Here is a 15,652-nt window from a genome sequence, read left to right on the forward strand (position 1 = left end):
TAGTCCGTGGTGAGAGATGAGGAAATCAAGTGTAAGATCCCTTTTTGGAACAAAGGAAACCCATATAGGCCATTGAGTCCTGTGTTTTTTTAGGTGAGTAAAATGGCTGCCGAGAGCGCTCTGCCCCCTCTCTCTGCTCTCTGTTGAAGGACTCCTGAGCCGTGCCTCTAATAGCAGACAGCTCCTCCGCTGCTGCGCTCTGATTGGCCCGACGAACCACCGCTGTTAACCAGCCAATTGCTCGAGCACTGCAAAACAACCAGGCAATGTCAAACAAAATCCACTTTATCCGAAAACAATTCGGTCCCTTTTATCCACAGAAGCCCCCACACACACACATAACTAAAATACAACACTTCCGGATAGCGCTGGCGAATTTAATTGGGAACTCGGTGACTTAAACAACGCTGTGGCACTACTTTGTTGAAGTGGATTAATAACGGACAAGAGAAATGGGGAGACACGTATCACAACCCCCCCCCCCCCTCCAAAAAAATAAACTCCACTGTACAGTTGTTGCTCAAATTATTCCGCGCGTTTAATTCACTTTTAAACAACAGAGCTTCATATCAAAGCCACACTTGTAGTTACACTTTAGCGGCTAGCAACAGGGTCCAAAGCAGCTTATTATTTTTCCGTTTGCATGACAACTTCGCACACAGCCGCTAATAAATAACAATAAAAAAAAACAACTGCTACCAACGGTTACTTTTAACGAGTCACTCGGTGACAGTGAGGAAACTGACCCCTGTGTCTATCTTGTGTTTGCTATTTAGGTAAATGCAGTTGGCAGATTCGACACGGAAAACGATTGAGAGGTTTAGCCACGCACGCCTGTTGTTACTCACGCGATAACGTAGCACACGGGCTCGACGTTTTATATTTATTTAACTAATTAAAGCCAAGTCGTTTTTAATACCCGGCGCGGAACGAAGTGAATTCTCGTCGAAAGTGCAGCTAGCGTCGGAGGTGGGTTAGCCTAGCGGTGTATTGTGGGAGAGACAGGGAGCCACAGAGCAGAGGCTCACACATACACACACACACACATACAATATGTGTTGGCTCTCGCCGTAAGGGAGGCAGTATTCTTCAAGCTAAATCATGTAATGTAAGCGGCGAAAAGGGAGAGCGATTTCGTCTTTTCACCAATTCAAGGAAAACCCGCACTCGATCGGACGAACAATGTCCAAGCCAGGCGAGAGAAACAGACTGAACGAAGACCATGGTAGAAAGCAGAGTTCAAGTAAGCTGGTTCTTTTTTTCTCCTCTTTCTCCAGCCCTCCTAATGCCTGTTTCCCCAGTCACTGGGAAATGCTAGGTCCCGTTTTCGCTCTCACTTTTCGGTTCACCGGAGCCATGCACACGCATATGTGGGGGGGTGTTTTTAAAGTGTTGCGAGGGGGAGACAGTAACCGTGTGTGCTGTCTTCGCCGCTGCCTCACGACGCCTCGTCTCCCCGTGTCGTTTCAGGTTTGGCGAACGGCATGGACAGCAGTCATCCTGTCTGCGGCTCGGCGGAGAAGCGGAGTCACCACTGGAGAAGTTACAAGTTGATCATCGACCCGGCGCTGAAGAAGGGCTCACACAAACTGTATCGCTACGATGGACAGACTTTCAACATGCCCGTAAGTGGACCCCCCTCTGCTTTGACAATAGTAACCGAGTCGCGGACCTCCATGATGGGGCTTTCTGTGCTGTCGTTGCCGGCCCCGACATGCTCCAGCATCCCAAACGGCGTGTTGGACGCGTTCATTTTAACCAAACATTGCGTCCGGTTTGCACTTTGCAACAAGTTAAGTGGCGTGTGAAGTTGTGAATGGGATGGATAACAACTGTGTGCCTCCACCTTCCCCACCTCTCTTCTCCCCCAGAACTCCGGGATTCCACCGGTGGAGATCGTCCGAGACCCGAGAATCGGCCGTTTGTGGACTAAGTATAAAGAAACGGATTTACCGGTGCCTAAATTTAAGGTATATACACTCTGACAAGAGTGCAGAAAGAGGTGCTGTCAAATGTTGCAGACACACCCCCTTCAACTCTATTATGTGTGGCACACTGAGTGAAAATGTGATCAGACTTTACTACAGAGTCTTATTGTTTATGTCTATAACTGATCAATCCATCAAGTCGGCAAAGACATTTAAAGAGATTCAATGAAATGGCCTGAAGAAGAACATGGTTATATACCACATGTAGTCTCTGAATGCTAGATTATTTTGTAGTTTGCTCACAAATATGCAGTGTACAGAGGTTTGAAATACACTTAAAAATAGAGATATCATCACACTTACTACCTCTGTGTGCAAGGATATTAACTTGACTTGTAACTGTGCATGTACTTACAACTTCTTATTTGTTGTTCTTTTTATAACAAGTCAGTCAGTCAGTACATGCATGTTCATTGCATCTGTCAGCTGTCAAAAATCACCCCCGAGCACCTTGAGTGTTCACTCATCATCTCCTTATTCCAGATCGACGATTGTTACATTGGCCCCGTGCCTCCTAAGGAGGTGACATTTGCCCGGCTGAATGACAACATCAGGGAGGGATTTCTTATGGACATGTGCAAGAAATTTGGGGAAATCGAGGCGGCCGAGATCCTGTACAACCCAAAGAACAAGAAGCATTTGGGAATTGCCAAAGTTGTTTTTGAGAATGTGAAAGCTGCCAAGGTGGCCGTGCAGTCGCTGCACAACACTTCTGTTATGGGAAACCTCATCCACGTGGAGCTGGACCCGAAAGGTAAACACTGTGATTCACTCATTCAAGGAAAACAGGCATAGAGCACATTCACTGTGCATGATCAAGCGTACAGCGTAGACGCCGATGTGTTGCCCTGTTATGATTTGTGAGGAGAGTAGCAGTCACGTTTGTGAATGTATATGCGTTGCTTATTAACTTGTGGAAATTGAATTTCATTGAATGTAATGCTGCTCCCATAAGCCCAGAGCTGAGGGTGCAGTGTAATCCCACTGTGCCTAATTTCAAACCTGTAAACAAACACAAACCAATCTGAAACAGCCATCTCCCCCTCCAAATAATAAGATGTTTCTCACTCTGAATCTTTGATAAGTGTCTTGAAACTCATGTCTTGTGTTTGACAGCAACAGCTTTACTTTTTCTTGTTTACCTGTCCATAGTTTTGTACATTTGCTCATTTATTTAATGAATAATGACTGAGCCATTGCGGATGTGTTTGTGGCCCTGTATGTCGTTTTGGTTGACATTTTCTGGGGATGTAGATTATGACCTGAGTAAGAAATGACCTGGGTACAGGCACTTGAGTGTGTTGACAGTTGTGAGAAACTGAGAATCCTTAGTGAATGTTTAGGATTTTGGAGAGCACCAGTTTATTCCCATTGATTATTCTCACATCATTCCTTTAACATAAAGTGTGGATGTGTTGATAGTTTGTACTTTGTTTATTATACAATATTTATTAATTGCAGATAATTTCAAATGAAGTATATATAAGTTGCTCAACACAATTGCATTTTATAGTTCACTATTCATATGATGGTAGACGTACAGTAAATATTGTCCATAAAAAAATACGTGGTCTTGTTTTGTGCTCAGTTGCAGTCAAGTAATTGAAGAAACTTAATTTGTGTTTTCTTTTTTGTTCTGCTTTGTGATGGAAATCAAATGTTGACGGGAAACGGTATCCAGTGTCGTGTTTGGACAATAGTCTCTGAAATTCTAACTAAAATATGTACAAGTTTGTCACAAATATCTATGATTTCAAAATCTTGCCAGGTTAGTTTTGATGAAACTCAGTGGCCCACTCTCAAAACTTATCATGACTTCCACTGATGATGACTGTTTTGCAGGTGAGAATCGCCTCAGATACTTCCAGCTCCTGATGAATGGCAGCTACACTCCGAAGACTCTGCCCGTTGGTGGAGAGGAAGCAAGAGAAGTTTCCCCTCGTATCTTAGCAGAGGCCTTGCTGGTAAAATCCCTTTTTATTATAAAGCAAATTTTAAATTTTTGTTATGGTTTATTAAAAAAAACTATGTGTTAACTGTGGCAATAGAAAGTGACATATTTGCCAGTCTTAGATGACCTGTAATCCATGTTATTGATGTAGCAGGTGATGGAATAGAGCAGAAGTGTTATACAGGCCCTTGCATGTGGACTAAAATCACATAGCTCCTGATTGTGAACTTTGGCCTTGTAGCATGAGATAGGCCTGGATACTCTTATCCATTGGTTTGTCCTGGAATGATCCTCACAGGTGTAAACTGTGAAATTAACTTTTTTTTCCATGATGATATTGAAAGATCAATAGCTTTTAAGTTACAGCTTGTGGACTTTCTTAGTTTTCTTTTGGCGCTTTGATGGTTTATGTTTATTCTGCCTTTGACACATTGTTCTGATCCTGTTTGTCTTTTTACAGGCCTGTGAGCCCATCCGTCGGTTGTCAGAAAGCAGCCTGTCAGCCGTGGCATCAACGTTACCACCCAGCAGCTCCACCACTCCCCTGTCCCTGGAGACGGGCTACTCCAGCCTAAGGCAGGACACACCCCAGTCCCAGGGAACCCCCCATACCCCACGTCAGACGAGTACACCCTTCTCGCAAGACTCAAATTACTCCAGTCGGCAATCCACGCCCTCGTACCAGTCCAGTCGGCCTGAGAGCTCAGGAGGATACAAATCCCGGAGACACGAGAGTAAGTTCCAGGATGCATATAACCGCAGACCGGAGAAGCCTCAGTACCGCAGCAACATGTACCGAAGTTCAACATCTGAACAAGCTCCCTTCAAGCATCACCAACTCACCCCACCTGAACCTCCACTTTCCACCCCATCGTTCACCTACACGACAACTCCCTCTGCTACGCCCACCTTCAAGTCCACTATATCATCCTACCAGGCTCCTCTGCCCCCTGCGTTCCCCCCGTCAGAGCCGACTTACCATCACGCAGCTCAAAGGGAGGAGGAATACCTCCGACCACCACAGCCGCCGCCTGAAGCTGCCACTGACTTTGTGCCCATCAAGGAAAGACCAGAAACTCCTCCGATCCCAGAGCCCCCACCTGAACCAGCGGCCCAACCAACCACCCCTCCTCCTCAGACACCAGAACGCTGCCCCTCACCAGGGTCCCCCACGCTGGATCCAGAGCGCAATAGCCTGGATTCCCGCATAGAGATGCTCCTCAAAGAGAAAAGGACAAAACTCTTGCCTTTCCTAGAGGAACGAGATTCGGACACTGAGGTACGAATGGTGGGAAGTCCGATTTCCTCCTCATCCTCTCAACTATCCCCAATTCCCCCTTACACAAGTGGTGGACATCAGAATTCCCGTCCCTCTAGCACAGGCTTGGAGGACATCAGTCCAACACCACTGCCAGACTCGGAAGATGAGGAGCCAATTCCTGGAACTGCCTCTCTAGTCAAGAGAATCAGTTCACCTGTCCATGAGAAGATGAGCAACAGTGACCTCAAAGATTTCCGAGGCCAATCTCCCACTGATAAAGTAGATACGGTAATGCAAAGTTTTACTGATATTTGTGTAAAAACAAGTTCCATATTTCTAGGTTACACAAGTTACGCTTAGTTAGAAATAACATGTGGAAGTGCCACATTTGCTAAAATAAGTTCATATAAATTGTTGATTGTTGCTGATGTTTACATCCAGCTGTAAATGGCAGTTACACAGAGGACACAGGAAGTGAGTTCTAGTTTCAGTGCCAGGTGCTAGTTGTAAACTTTCCTTTTTGCTCTGTTTCCTTTTGCTTTGTTTTGTGAAGGAAATGCAACCTTCACAGCAAACGGTATCTGGAGGCACCACAAAGAACAGTGCTGGCACTTGAATTTAACTGCTGTTGTGTGATTTTAAGTCCTAAAAATATATATAGTTTTGTATTGAAGAATGTCCTTAACACTTTCAAATGACAATAGTCTGAAGATTCAATGTAAACTTCTGTAAAATTCTGTCAGCACAAACTAAAGGGTTTTAGTTGAATGAATGAAACGAGCTTGCATGTTTACAAATACTTTTACATTCATAAGGAATGATCTCTCTGTGTGTGTAGTCTCAGTTGCACCATGCGTTTCTGTACTTGCTGCTGTGTTTTGAAAGGAGAAATAAGAGCTTTTTCCGCTGTTGGGGAATCGCACACCACTCTTGTTTCCTCTTTCTAACACTCGCACTAAACGCTCACTCACAGGAAAACACGTTTGGGCTGTTAGCCCCATTCAACACCACACTTCCTGGTTTTGCTGAGCCAGATTGTAAAGGTTGGTTGCAGCATCCCAGGTCTCACATTTCAAGTTATCACAGTTCAAACAGTGCTAACAGCTCATTTGGGTAACTCCACTCCCATGCTGTGTAAACTCTGCTAAGTTGTATTTCTGGGGCAGTTGTGACAGAGATCCCTCTATACGTTTAACAACAGCCTAGAGCTGAGTTGCATGAGCCTGTCGTTCATCTGTTATACTGTGGTTTTAGGAATTCACAGATTGATGCCTGAACAAACAGCTTTGTTTGGAAACATGTTGACCAACGACTTGGGTCAGTCGTGTTTGGGCACCTGCTAATCTTTGAACTTAGATCAACATTTAAACGTCTGTCGCTTTTGAATAGCGATGATTGAAATGGTCTAAAAACTGTTAAAGTACTTTTACTTTGGTATTGAACGTCTGGTCATCTGGTCAACTCATTTTATTGACTTATTCTTCAAGTCATTTTATTCAAGCAGAATTCTTGCACGGCTATTTATCTATAAAGATATTGCTTTAGCAAAGCTCAAATTGTTGTCCTATGTTCAATGCCAGTTATCTAAGTATTTTCATGGTATGTCATGGTAATGCTTCACCTTGTATTAAATCTATAACGGTACATATTAAACTAAAGCTATGCATGTCAGAAAAAAATTCACAATTAGATATTTACCCACATCTTTCAGCCCTGCCAGCATTGAAAAATATATCATTATACTCGTACTTAAATTTGAAAGAGGCAGCATTGACAAAACAATCTTAGCTCAAGTGCCACCGTTCAGTTTTACCTGAGCTTTTGATCTATCTTCAGGTGGTTTTTGCACAGTTGTCATGGAGATAAAAAAAAAGGGCAGATGATTGTAATTGCATAAGCTGTGAAAAAAGAATTTCATTTAGCACAGCTCTGAAAGGCTCTCCTCTTTTCACACAGGCTCATCAGTCGTCAGGAGAAGACATGGAAATCTCCGATGACGAAATGCCTGGGACTCCAATCACTGGTGGAGAATGTGGAAAGGGCATCGTCGTCAACACTGCAGTGTCACCGATGCAGACCATCCCCATGCCTCACCCTGGTTTCCCCCATCTAGCACACCAAGCCGGCTTCCAAATCGCACATCACCACCTGGCCGCTCATTCTGCGGTCACGGGACATCCCGCTCACCTGGCCGCTCATCCTCATCACATGCTCACACACATGGCTCCATACGCACATAGCATGATGCCACTGGTGCAAATGGAGCTCATGAACTGCCTGCGGTGGGAACAATGGAGTACAGTTCCCATGTCCTTCCAGATGCAGCAGCAGATGCTGAGTCGCATCGCTCAGACTCGAGGGCCCTTTCCTTATCCACATTTCATGGACAGTGGCGCAACAGCGCCGTTTGGTGGGCCGTACACACCGCTGTCTGTCGGTGCTGCACCTGCCAACGGCAACGCAGGGACACCTGGGCAGCAATGGCAGAGTCCCAGTATACCAAAGTTCAACCCTACTGTTCCTCCGCCTGGATACGAGGGTAAAAAGGAGGATCCGCACAAGGCCACCGTGGATGGTGTTCTCTTGGTTATTGTCAAAGAGCTGAAGGCCATCATGAAGAGGGACCTCCACCGCAAAATGGTAGAGGTGGTGGCGTTTAGAGCTTTCGATGACTGGTGGGATAAGAAGGAACGCTCGGCAAAGGTAAGACCATCGTTTCACCTGTGGAGTTAAAATATATTATATGACTAATGTATGTATATACATTACCATTCAAAAGTTTGGGATCACTTAGAAATTTCCTTATTTTTGAAGGAAAAGCCCTTTTTTCAATGAATATAACATTAAATGAAACAGAAATACACTCTATTGTTAATGTGGAAAACGACTATTCTAGCTACAAACGTCTGGTTTTTAATGGAATATGTACATAGGTGTATAGAGGCCCATTTCCAGCAACCATCTCTCCAGCGTTCTAATGGTACATTGTGTTTGCTAATCACATTAGAAGGCTATTGGATGATTAGAAAACCCTTGAAAACCCTTGTGCAATTATGGTAGCACAACTGAAAACAGTTTTGCTGGTTCTTTGACGAAAGCAAAGTTTGAAGGGCAAAATTATTATTTTGATAAAAAAAAAAATTATTTCTAATCTTATCAATGTCTTGACTATGTTTTCTATTAATGGAAAACACAAAAAAATGTATATGTGATCCCAAACTTTTGAATGGCAGTGTACAACAGAAGCTACGGTGCTGCACAAAAATCCATTACCAACATGTGTTTAGAGCTGAATAACAGACACTTGCAGATTATTAAATGACTGAATTATGCTGTTTTATATCTTTGGTCCCTTCCCTCTTCCACAAAAACATTTCTGAATTTGATTAGAGAGAACAAACATTTTTAATGAGATGATTTATTAGTTGCGGTGTTGTGTAAACGCTTCAAAAGTATATTGTCAGGTTGTGGATTCTTGCTGCAAACGGAAAGGGTGCTGAAAAGATTAGTCATTTAAATGACACATAATTACAGAACTGTTCAATATTCTGTTGGAACCAATGATTCATTTTGTTTTTGGACTGTTGATCTTTTTTTCACGCACTTTACTGGCAATTTATGGACAAAATGTAGTGTACTCTTCCCTTCCAAGCATGTAGGAGACCTATGGTGGCCTTCAGTTATCATGAGTGTTATTCTGTGATATTGCAAACAATATTTATATTCAGGTACACATGAAATAAACATTTCTGCATGATTATTTTGTGAGGTCACAGAAATGACATGTTTTCTCTTTGCCAGGCTTCACTGACTCCAGTGAAGGGTGCAGAGGTGAAAGAAGAAGAAAGACCCAAACCCAAAGAGACCATGGGTTCAAGTCTGCTGGAGAACTGGAACAAGGGTGAAGGACTGGGCTATGAGGGAATGGGCCTGGGAATCGGGTTGCGAGGCGCCATCCGTCTGCCTTCTTTCAAGGTTCGCCTTTAAATGTTTACTTTAGTTAACCTGGATAAGAAGGGAGCCTCTTTATCATGAAAACAGTCGCGCTGTCTGACAGTTTTTACACTTGTCATCATGTTCTCAGGTGAAAAGGAAGGACCCACCTGAGGCTGCAGTAGCAAGCGACAGTAAACGAGCCAGACCGTCTACTCCAGTAGACGATGAGCTGGAGGATGAAGGTATCTTCTACTTTTGCTGCAGCAAAACAAACACACATTATCTCGCTTTTCTTTTCAAAAACTAATCCACCTTATGGTTGATTTTCCCTCAGACCGGGATCGAGACACAGCTGGGCTCCCCTTGGACAGTTCAAAAGTGGACAGCGATAGCCTTTCTGCAAAGCGACGGCACTCACGACCACTTGAACTGGACAGTGAGGGAGAGGAGGAGGTGGACACCTCAGAGAAGGAGGAGTCTCTGTCTGACAGGGAGGAAGAACCTGATAAAACAGAGCCTACAGTCAAGCTGTCGACAGGCGAGGTACGTTTCCTCCAAAATGACTGATTAGACTACCGTAGAAAAGTTTGGGGTCACTTAGAAATTTCCTTATTTTTGAAGGAAAATCACTTTTTTCAATGAATATAACATTAAATGAATCAAAAACTCTATACATTGTTAATGTGGTAAACGACTATTCTAGCTGCAAACGTCTGGTTTTTAATGGAATATGTACATAGGTGTATAGAGGCCCATTTCCAGCAACCATCTCTCCAGTGTTCTAATGGTACAGTGTGTTTGCTAATCACGTTAGAAGGCTATTGGATAATTAGAAAACCCTTGTGCAATTATGTTAGCACAGCTGAAAACAGTTTTGCTGGTTTTTTGACGAAAGGGCAAAAATATTATTTTGAATAAAAATCCATGTCTTGAATATTTTCTATTCATTTTGCAACTCTTTTGATGAATAAAAGTGTGAGTTTTAATGGAAAACACAAAACATTGTACAGGTGACCCCAAAATTTTGAACGGTAGTGTATGTACACGTGTATGTGTATCATAATCGTAATCTTAATGCTATATCTCGTCATTGTCATCAGGAAAGTGTAGACGAGGAGAGCGATGAAGAGAAGGAAGACTCGTCCAGTGTGAGCGCTTCCTCGGATTCATCAGACGGCGGTACTTTACTTAAAATATGTCTCTCTTCATTCATAAAAAAAAAGTCCACGTTCCCGTAATCCATCATTTCTTTTTCTCCGATTCTCACAGAGAGTTCAGCTTCCTCCAAGGCCAGCTCCGACTCCTCAGCGGAGAGCGGAGACTCCTCCGACAATGAGCTCAGCTCAGAAGACGAAGAGGAGGCAGAGGAGGCAGAGGAGGCCGGAGTCCATGACGCCGAGGACAGAGACAAAGAGGCAGCGACGTCTTTGACCTCGTCATCGTCGGCGTCTTCGTCTTCTGAAGAAGAAGAGGAACGGGGCGCGGAGGCCAAGCCGCCGAGTCTACCAGCAGTACCAGTACTCGAGGATCATGAGGATAAGAGCAGCAAAGAGGTGGTGAGCAGCAAGTCCAAACGCAGACCTCCGAGTCCTAAAGGGGAGGCAGTGGATCTGAAGCCGCCGTCGCCTAAAGTCATTTCAGGTGAGCGTCTTTTACTGTAAAACACTTCAACAAAGGAAGCTTTTGTTATTGTCGTCAGGTTTATAAAGTTATCTCAGGTAAGCTTCCTATACTTAGTTGAGTCAGAAGTCTGACACAATCTCAGGTCTCACAAGCAGCAAATCATGCTTTTCCTTCAATGGTCCCTCTCACCTGAATGATTTTCAATCTGACATTTAAACTTGAGTCCCTGTGGCCCGGGTCATTCTTTTTGTGTGTACACGTGGGCAGAGGGCCGCCAGGGTTTTAACATGACGTGAATGTTGTCATCCAACCATTTCCACGTCGGTCCGTGTAGACCCCAGTGTGAACAAACCCATGAAATGTAGATGTGCAAAGGATGATCTACTCGAGTCTGCTTTGCAAGACAGAATGCGGATGGAGAAAAAGTGTCTTTTTCAGATTTATGAAGTTTTAAACATTTACCCACGCTTAGATGGATATAAGTAATATATAAAAAATCGATTCTGGGACAGAATCGGGATTCTTATGTGAAATGATTTTTTGGCACACCCCTAATATATATTTTCTTGTCTTATAGTCAAAGAGCGAGACATCGGAGATGGAAACATTCCCGCAGTGAAGTCCGAACCTCAGGAGCGAGTAGCAGCGCCCCCTCGGCCGCCAACTCCCACAGGCTCCCCGCCCGACAGTGACCAGGAAGGAAAAGCCAAAGGTAAAACAGAGCCTGTGGAAGTCGCCTGCACCCCCGGTCAATTACCCACACCCCACTTAGTTTCAAGCATACCTGTCCCCAAACCCGTTTCCACACCGGCGATGCACCTGCCTCTCCCTCCTCACCCTGCCATAGAAGGTCGGTCCCTGCTTCATCCACCTCCTGGTCCCCTACCTGACCTCCCACATCGGCCCAGGCTCCCCACTGATGAGGACTTACCCCGCACGCCTGGCAGGGACCTGATGGACCGAGCTCGGGGTCTGGGGAAGTCCCAGAGCACGGACACGGTGCCCGTCACACCTGGTAGTGATGCTCCGCTTACAGGCAGCAGCCTGTTGCTCAGCTCGCCTCACATCCCTGGTAGCCCCTTTTCTTACCCTGCTCAATCCCCTGTCCTCAGTGCCGGTGTCCCCCGCACTCCAGGAAGAGACTTAACCTTCACCCCTGTCTTCCCTGACCCCACAGCACTAGCGCTTAATAGGAAAGTATCCACTGAGAGCTTGGACGATAGACCAATATTTAAGGAACCACCCATTAGTGCCCTGCCTAACCAAGCCCTGTCAGAGCACTCTGCTCGTGTCCCTGAAGATCTGCCTGCTGCTCTCACTGTAGACGTCCCTGTGCCATCAGACACCGCTGCATCAAAGAAGAAACCTGGGCGACCCAAAGGCAAAAAGATCCCAGCTGCCTCTGAGGCTGATGAGTCTTTAGAGCTTTCGTCTGACTCTGCTCCTCTGCCTCATGAAGCTCACCTCGAAGATCTTGCTGCGAAAGTCCTATCGGCCAAGTCTCCTGACCACAAGAGCCTGGACTTCCGGGAAGCAGAGCCTCAAACGGAGCTGCCGGAAGAAGACGGCTTCTATGAAGACGAGGCGCCCGTCATCGTGAAGCCGACCCGGCGGGCGCGGCGAGGCTGGGAGGAGCTGCTGCTGAACAGCCTGTCCCCCGTCACCACGCCGCCCCGGCCGTACTTCAAGCCACGGTCCGATTTTGAGGAGATGACCATCCTGTACGACATCTGGAACGAGGGCATCGATGACGAGGACATTCGCCTCCTGCAGATCACTTACGACAAGATGCTCCAGCAGGATAACGGCAACGACTGGCTCAACGACACGCTCTGGGTCAACCATCCTCATATCCTTTACTGCTTCTGATCTGTGTTGTTGAGCTTCATGTGTTTGTCACCTTTGTATCAAATAGCAGCTCCCCCTGGTGGTGAAAATGAGGAACTTGAGCTAGAATGAGAAGAAGTGTATCTGTTGAGCTTCTGTTGAGCGTCCAGTTCTGTGGACCAAGGTCTGTGTAGTTTTCTTCCTTAACTCCTCTGCACCGACCAACATCCCTGGAGTGAAGAAAAAGAGGAGAGATGACGGCATGAGGGATCACACGACTGGCTGCGCCAGAAGTGAGGGCTACTACAAGATCGACAAGAAGGACAAGATCAAGTACCTCGAGAGCACGCGGCTGGAGTCGGAGGAGCCGCTGGGCGACACTCAGGTGGGCAGAAGATGACGATATGCTCGGTTTGACGTTAAAAAACCCCAACTGTGGTTAACATCTGTCTCCGTTTTCTCTGTTGCAGGGAATGAGTATTCCAGCGCAGGTCCACGCCTCTACCAGAGCTGGCTCGGAGCGGCGGTCAGAGCAGCGGCGCTTGTTGTCGTCATTCGCGTGCGATAGTGACCTGCTGAAGTTCAACCAGCTGAAGGTAAACCAAGTGAAAACAGAACTTTGATCTGTGAGGCTGCTGCTCATCAAGAAGTCAATGAGACAGACACAGAGTTTTTAAACAACACGTCATTAAAACATTCCCTCTCCTCTTCTTTCAGTTCCGTAAGAAGAAGATCAGGTTCTGCAGGTCGGGCATCCACGACTGGGGTCTGTTCGCCATGGAGCCCATCGCTGCTGATGAAATGGTCATCGAGTATGTGGGACAGAACATCAGACAGGTGAGAGGCAGCTGAAGTCAGTTGTTTTGTGTCTGTTTTTAAAATGTTTTACATTGAGTTTAAATTTACATCAATCTACTCGATGTGCACCGTTCAAAAGTTTGGGGTCACTTGGAAGTGTCCTTATTTGTGAAGGAAAAGCACTTTTTTTCAATGAATATAACATTAAATTAATCATAAATACACTCTATACATTGTTAATGTGGTAAACGACTATTCTAGCTGCAAACGTCTTTTTAATGGAATATGTACATAGGTGTATAGAGGCCCATTTCCAGTGTTCTAATGGTACATTGTGTTTGCTAATCGCGTTAGAAGGCTATTGACTATTACCAAACAAATGGTTAAAAAAAAAGAACAGATTATTCTGAAACGATTCAAAGAAGTGTCTCATTAAAAAAGCAGCACATTTCTATCTCCTCCCTTCTTTATCTCTGTTCATACTTGTTAGCATCATTTCGAAGTCTAGTCTAACAGTTGTAAACGTTTTTTTGTTTATTTCCAGGTGATCGCAGACATGCGGGAGAAGCGCTACGAGGAGGAGGGCATCGGCAGCAGCTACATGTTCCGCGTCGACCACGACACAATCATCGACGCCACCAAGTGTGGCAACTTCGCCCGCTTCATCAACCACAGCTGCAACGTGAGTCGTCAGACGCATGCTTTTATTTTAGTACTGGCCTCATATACAAAGTACTCCTTTACTAATGTGTTTACTTTCTTCTTTTTATAACTTTTATACTTACCATACTTCTTTTTCTTAAAGGTGCATTATGTAATAAATCTAAAGCAACTGGCCACAACAAACTGAACTCACCAACAACAACAGAACAGTCACAATATTCACATCTTTTGCAGACCGCAAATCATGTATATGTTTTGAAATCATGTTTTTGCATGTGGCGCCACCTACGGCCTTCTAGCAATCATTGCAGTCAGTAGAGTCTCAGCTGCCGAGCAACCACGGGTTGCCAGTTAGGTCTGAGCTACAATGGCTGAGAAAACAAAACCTAAAAGACCTCGGTATTTTTTTGATTTTAAGTTAGTAGTAATTCTAGTAGTAATAGAATATCACTGTTCATGACCACGACTGTGACGGCGACTAACAACCATAAGCTAACGTTTTCTTTTGCGTTCGTCTGGTCGTTTCAGCCCAACTGTTATGCAAAAGTCGTCACAGTGGAGTCTCAGAAGAAGATCGTGATCTACTCCAGGCAGCCCATCAACGTCAACGAGGAGATCACGTACGACTACAAGTTCCCGATCGAGGACGTGAAGATCCCGTGTCTGTGCGGCGCAGAGAACTGCAGAGGAACGCTGAATTAAGAAGAAGCTTTTCAACTTCTTGTTGTTTCCCCCCGGACGAGGAGAAACTGAAGAACGGGGGAGTTTTTTTTTTATTTGTGAGGAGAAAGAACCTGCACGTGGAAAACTCCTCGCATATGAAACTCTAGATTGTTTACGATTTATGGTGCTCTTGAAATGAAAAAAAGAAAAACAAGAAAAAATGCATAGTTTTTTACGCCATGCCAGTGATCCAGAATTTACAGAACACTTTGACTCCCTGGTGAAGCATTTCCTCCTCCTCCTCTTCCTCTCAGCGTCAGACAGTGTTTTAACTCGGCTCTACGTCCAGTGCCGGTTTGTACAGTTTTACACTTGTTTTTTTTCTCTCTCTCTCATTTGTCTCATAAGCTTTACACACACACACACACACACAAACACACACACGTGACACGAAAACACAGCTGCTCACTAACACTGAGACGCACAAGCTAGCCAGGAAGACGCCGTTGGCACGCGACGCCGCGTCCTGCAGCAGCAGCATATGTTTTTTTTCGCTCCTACCTCCTCTGAACTGATGGAAAAGTCAAGCAACGGAAAAACAAACCAAGTCAAATCCTGCCACAAAATGTGGAAATCTACAGAAATCACACGTGCTCTCACCAGCCAACGATGGATCGTGCTGCTTCCTTGTCTTTTATGCAAAAAGCCTGAAGAGGAAAAGTGCAAAATTTGTATTATTATTATTATTGTTATGATGAATGATGATATTCCAGTGTTTGTTTGTTTTTCTACTTAAGCTCTGCTCGCTTTCTCGCTTGTTGTTTTTGCCCCCCCCCCCCCCCCCCCTAAAAATACACTATATTTGTGAGCGTGTGAATGTGATATTGAGTATTAAAGCATCTCATCGTTGTCTGTGAGGAGCAGGACGTGAGCGCGCTGCCC

General features: G+C 45.0%; 1 protein-coding gene across 1 annotated transcript in view; it reads left to right on the top strand.

Annotated features, from left to right (window-relative positions):
- Positions 1 to 1,128: 1,128 nt before the first annotated feature.
- setd1ba (SET domain containing 1B, histone lysine methyltransferase a) overlaps positions 1,129 to 15,652 on the top strand; it is a 15,022-nt gene continuing 498 nt past the window's right edge. Inside the window, exons 1-18 of the mRNA XM_083902768.1 lie at positions 1,129 to 1,243; positions 1,471 to 1,625; positions 1,872 to 1,970; positions 2,472 to 2,742; positions 3,831 to 3,952; positions 4,400 to 5,488; positions 7,157 to 7,903; positions 9,002 to 9,175; positions 9,285 to 9,378; positions 9,471 to 9,679; positions 10,237 to 10,315; positions 10,406 to 10,777; positions 11,337 to 12,608; positions 12,781 to 12,971; positions 13,057 to 13,182; positions 13,304 to 13,423; positions 13,929 to 14,066; positions 14,576 to 15,652. The exon at positions 14,576 to 15,652 is cut by the window's right edge and continues 498 nt beyond it. Coding sequence (XP_083758894.1) covers positions 1,183 to 1,243; positions 1,471 to 1,625; positions 1,872 to 1,970; positions 2,472 to 2,742; positions 3,831 to 3,952; positions 4,400 to 5,488; positions 7,157 to 7,903; positions 9,002 to 9,175; positions 9,285 to 9,378; positions 9,471 to 9,679; positions 10,237 to 10,315; positions 10,406 to 10,777; positions 11,337 to 12,608; positions 12,781 to 12,971; positions 13,057 to 13,182; positions 13,304 to 13,423; positions 13,929 to 14,066; positions 14,576 to 14,749 — 5,493 coding nt within the window. The 5' untranslated portion in view covers positions 1,129 to 1,182 and the 3' untranslated portion in view covers positions 14,750 to 15,652. The remainder of the gene's footprint in view (positions 1,244 to 1,470; positions 1,626 to 1,871; positions 1,971 to 2,471; positions 2,743 to 3,830; positions 3,953 to 4,399; positions 5,489 to 7,156; positions 7,904 to 9,001; positions 9,176 to 9,284; positions 9,379 to 9,470; positions 9,680 to 10,236; positions 10,316 to 10,405; positions 10,778 to 11,336; positions 12,609 to 12,780; positions 12,972 to 13,056; positions 13,183 to 13,303; positions 13,424 to 13,928; positions 14,067 to 14,575) is intronic.

The sequence above is a fragment of the Microchirus variegatus genome (assembly GCF_963457635.1).
Source record: "Microchirus variegatus genome assembly, chromosome: 16".
Taxonomy (NCBI): Eukaryota; Metazoa; Chordata; class Actinopteri; order Pleuronectiformes; family Soleidae; genus Microchirus; species Microchirus variegatus.